The sequence below is a fragment of the Anopheles coluzzii genome, chromosome 2 (genome assembly GCF_943734685.1).
Source record: "Anopheles coluzzii chromosome 2, AcolN3, whole genome shotgun sequence".
In the NCBI taxonomy this organism is placed as follows: domain Eukaryota; kingdom Metazoa; phylum Arthropoda; class Insecta; order Diptera; family Culicidae; genus Anopheles; species Anopheles coluzzii.
Genome location: NC_064670.1, coordinates 16,237,501 through 16,242,239, shown reverse-complemented (window position 1 = coordinate 16,242,239; position 4,739 = coordinate 16,237,501). Strand labels below are relative to the sequence as shown.

Sequence of the window (4,739 nt, the reverse complement as noted above, 5' to 3'; positions counted from 1 at the left end):
AGTATGCACTCGAATTCAGCTCCAAATGCAGGTATACATAATTTAAGGCTTCTTCTTCTTCTTTGGCACAACGAACGTTGTCGGTCAAGGCCTGCATCCACTAATGAAAGTGAGCATGGCTTTCAGTGACTTATTGTTACCATAGAAGGACAATTCCTATGTATTGGGGCACGGTCTATGGGGGGCTTGAACCCAAGAGGTGCAATTGAACGGGTTTAGTTTGCTATAATAATAAATTTTACAAAAATTAGAAATTAATTCTCACATAAATGTGTTAGTAGATGGAATTAACGGGAACGTTATTCACTATCAACTCTTCTTGCAGACTGTTGAATAAGCTAAGTAGAACATGAATACACCAATTTGGATGTGGTATCATTTGCACAAGTTGTAACTAGTTATAACTAGGTAAAAGGTTAATGCCGATTAGATCTGGTACAGTAACAACAAACGAGATAGAGATAGAGGAACCAAACAAGACAAAAAGAGCAAGTAAACGAAGCATTTTAATTTTCTGCTCGCGTCTCTACTTTTTCGGAAGTAACAAGCAACACCGCTCGGTGAAAAAAAAATTCAACATACTTTTTGTTTATTAGAATCTTAAGAGCTTGACCTTAAGCAAATTTGAATATTCCTGTGGTTTTGGTACAGAAACGAAACAAACGAAAGAAATAGTCTGAAACAGGATCCAGGACTTTTTTGATTCCAGCGTCCACATTCACGCGTTACTGCTTACGTTACACGACGATAGATTCGCTCCTCTCTTTTCTTTTTGCTAAAAATTATGTTAACAAAGTTTTCGTAAGATTTGGCTTTCGCATCTGCTGCAAAGTTCCTTCTCGTCCTCCTCCTTCTCTTACTCCTTCCTGCGCGCAACAACATTTGTGTCCGGTTTTACAATTGATTTATCTAGTTGGTTTTTAGTTTAGTTTGGTTTTACTCCCGTTTTTCGACTGCTTTTCGGCTACACATATTGGTTCGCGCGTCCTGTCCGCTTTTTTTTTGTTGCTTTTGGCGGCGCGCCACTGTACTACTGCTTTCCTTTCGATACATCGCTTTCATGCTTTTCCTCGTACACGCGCTCTGTTCCGCCTGTTTCTTGTTTTCCCTATCTTCTACTCGTTCGATCGAAGTTGTTTGCTAATCCTTTTGGTTTAGTTGCATTTCATGCTGCGTTATTTTTTGCTTTCTTTTTTCCAAATTTTCCAATTTTCTTCCTTTTTATTTTACGGCTCCAAACTAGAAACGGGACCTTGGTTCATTGATTTGTTTTGCAAAGTTTTTTTGTTTGTTGTTGTGTGGTTTATTCCTTAGCTATTTTCTTTTCTATTTAAGATCTTTTCATCTTTCCAATTCTACAGCAATCACAGGTCGTGCCGGTGCCGGTTGACTCGTGTGGCTTTTCTTTTTTTTTTTTTTGGTTTAATTCCGCGTTCGTCACCTTCCTCAGCTGTGACATTTTTGCTGCGGCCTTCGACAAACGCCGCACTTCTCCTCCTTTCACGCTTTTCTTTTAAATATTTTACGTAGGTAAAAGGATGGATCGTAATTGCGTTAGATTGATGATTGATGCACAAAGATACACAATTTTATTGATTTCATCTCCATGCCATGCTCACTAATTGATTGCCTCACGTTCTTAACACGTTTGCTCGGGACACCGCTCCTTTATCACCTTGTCCTGCTGCTGCTGCTCCGACACAGTTGTGATTTCCCCATCCCTCGGCCGAGGTCGTCCGTCGTTCAAAAACAATTTTTCATTTAAACAAAAAACTAGAACAAAAAAACACGTTGAATTGGTCTGCAATTGCAAAGATGCAGCGGGCGGAAAATGGTTACACTTGTCGGTTTGTGTTTTTTGTGTATGTGGTTGTATAATTTGATTGTGTTTGTTTGTGTGTGTGTTTGTGTTATCTTGATCTAAGGGGGGAGGCAAGAGTTTTATATTTTTGCTTTGTTTTTTTTTCTTCTTTGTAATATTTTGGTTCGGGGTTTCTTCTTCTTCTTCTTCTTCTTCTTCTTTGTAGCGTCCTGCTGCGAAAAGAGTTATCCCATAATGTTCGTTTAAATATTATCCTCATTTCTGCCTCCGGCTATTCTATAGTGCCACCTCTCTTAGAAACATGCTGAAATGCAAACATGGACTGAGCCAACGCTATGTGAGTATTTTAAAGAATAAAATAGCCAAGGCAATATTAACGATCAGCACTAGCATGACCAGTTGCTGGCGCGAGAACCAATCCTGAAACGAAACAGAAACCGGAAGAGACAACAGTGTACATTAGGGCAGTTCGATGGCGGGGTGGTGGTGGAATGTGTCAACCCAATCGGTAGGCTGGTAGGGTGCAAGCATCACGATCGAATTTGCAGTCTAATCGAGCTGTAATGGGGGTGTTATTTTATTCGTTCGATGTTCAATAAAACCCATCGACTTGGAGCGAAAATAGACTTGGCAAGGACTGGTGTACCTTGCCGAGCCGATTCATGCGATCGTCGTATGCGGGGTTTAGTTTTTTTTTTTGGCGATCGCATTCCCCTCAAAGGCCGATTTTTGTAAACTCAAACTCGATCCACTTTCACCAGCCCACCCGGGTAGGCCGAGAGTGCGCTATCTTGCTGCTTGGTTCACTTACCCTCACTTGTGGACTGACCAGATACAACAATGGATTAACTCGTAAGCGCTCCTGCTCATCCCTCAGTCGCCGGACCTCCTCGCGGCGGGCGGAACCAAGGATCGACACCTCCTCGCGGCTCATGGCACCGGTCGCGAACGGCAGCTGTTGTACGTCTGGTAATGATTTCTTCCGCTGTAGAGTTGCATTTACTGGAATACTCTGCGCAGCCGGTGTGCAAGAAGCAGAAACAGGAAACGATCGTTAGAACAGGTTGCGTTACAGATCATACGAATACGGGTAAGGTGGATGTTGTTAGGTGTGTTTTGGTTGAAACATTTCTCGCCCACCAACAACAACAACAACTGGAAACGGATAACAACCTCTACCGGTGGGAACTCTATCCAGCTCTCCGAGGCTCGCCGGGCCAGCAGGGCCGGCGAGTACATGAGATCCTCATCGTCCACTTCCTGCTGCCACTGCATCCTGCCCGTTGTGATGTGTTTGTTTTTTCTTGCCTTTCTCCCTCTCTCTTTCTCTCTCTCTCTCTCTATCTCTCTCTCTCTCTTATCTGTCTCTCTCACACTCGTTCACACACTGCGGATGCGGAGGCCCGTTCTGCATGAAGCCTTCTCACTTCGCGACTAGCGATCGAACGTAGCGTAACGCACCGAAACCCGTACGTCCCAGGGTACCGAGTGGATGCGTTACGCGCGTCGACGATTGCGCATCGACGGGCAAGGCCAGAGCGGGCACTGTGCACCACTACACACGCCAAACACGCGCGGCTAAACGCGTACGCGCACAACCACGAGAAGGTCCAGGGCGGGCAAACCTATTTATAGCGCGCTTTGCAGAGCACTGGCCCATGCACACCGGGCGACTGGGGCGACGGTCCAGGGCGAACCCAACGCATACGGTGCTAGGCCGAGGGTCCGCGTGGCCGCAAAGCACACACTAGCACCGTCAGCACCACTACTGCCACCACTGGGTCACTGGGAGCGCCGAGGGACACCCCGCACCGCGTGGAGGAAGCGGGAAGACGACAATCGAGACGACCAGGACAGGACGGGACGCACGGACGACGGCCTCTGAGTCTGCCAAACCGCGATGCACTCACTTTTCCGACGCAGGATCGGCTCGACAATGAAAATGTACGACCGCCACACGGTTGGGCCACACGGGCAGCTGAGCCGAACTGAACGCGACTGAAGAACACGGGCGCACGGAGTGGCCAGTCGCGCGCGTGTGTGTGTGTCAGTGTGTGCGCGAATGATGTGACACTAGCCAAGAGCCGACACAGAAGCGACACACAAACCCCCCCCCCCCCCCACAACCACTGTCAACCACCACGGACACACGCCCTCACCACAGTGTGTTCGTACACAGAGGTGGACACGCAATGTGTGTTGCGGTGCACGGAAGAAGCGGTAGGATGACAGTACCACCAAATCAACAATGTTGCCCACGGCATCTGCAAACCACCCACCACAACCATGGGAGCAAAGAAGGGATGGCAGCGAGGTGTGGTCGTTTCAGGAAGTCCCTCAACGTCGGTGGTGACCGCCAGACCCTACAGCGTGGCCACATACATATGCGCCATCTACGGACGGGTGTCGGTTGGTTCGGCCATGCAAGGTTTGGCAAAGCATTTTCCCGCAAGGGGGGGTTCTAAAAATGTACTAAGTCCTACCGATGGCCGCCTCGCAGCTGAGCAGAAATGCTATTTGTGGATCGTTAGGTACGGTGCGGGGAGAGAGAGAGCGTGTTTTGTGACAATAACGATAGAGAGAGAGAGAGAGAGAGGCGGAAAGTGAGAGCCATCGAGCAGTACTGAGCGACGCGATCGGAGCGCCTTGAGCTGATGATTGGTCGGGAGCGGGATGTACTAAGCACACAGCACAAATCAACAATACGGGGAACCTGGAAATGTGATGGCTGATGTCAGGTTGCTGTAGCCTTTATCGCTGCGATCGTGTACCTGCCATCATACAATGCCGATCAAGTGCCATCTTCCCGCGGTGCTCCACTCCGATTGGCTGCCTGCCACACAGCCGCTAGGGCTCGGTAATGGATGTCGCTCCGTAATGGACTCGACCATCGAAAACGAAAGTCAGCTGTAACGGA

The 4,739-nt window shown here is 47.9% G+C and overlaps 1 protein-coding gene across 1 annotated transcript; it reads right to left on the bottom strand.

Moving 5' to 3' along the window:
• Nucleotides 1-561: 561 nt before the first annotated feature.
• On the bottom strand, nucleotides 562-3,939 carry LOC125906388 (uncharacterized). The gene is made up of 3 exons (XM_040364169.2): nucleotides 2,996-3,939; nucleotides 2,634-2,834; nucleotides 562-2,242 (listed from the first exon to the last, which is right to left on the bottom strand). Exons 1-3 carry the CDS (start codon nucleotides 3,095-3,097, stop codon nucleotides 2,156-2,158), a joined length of 390 nt encoding a protein of 129 aa, XP_040220103.1. The 5' UTR covers nucleotides 3,098-3,939; the 3' UTR covers nucleotides 562-2,155.
• Nucleotides 3,940-4,739: the final 800 nt, after the last annotated feature.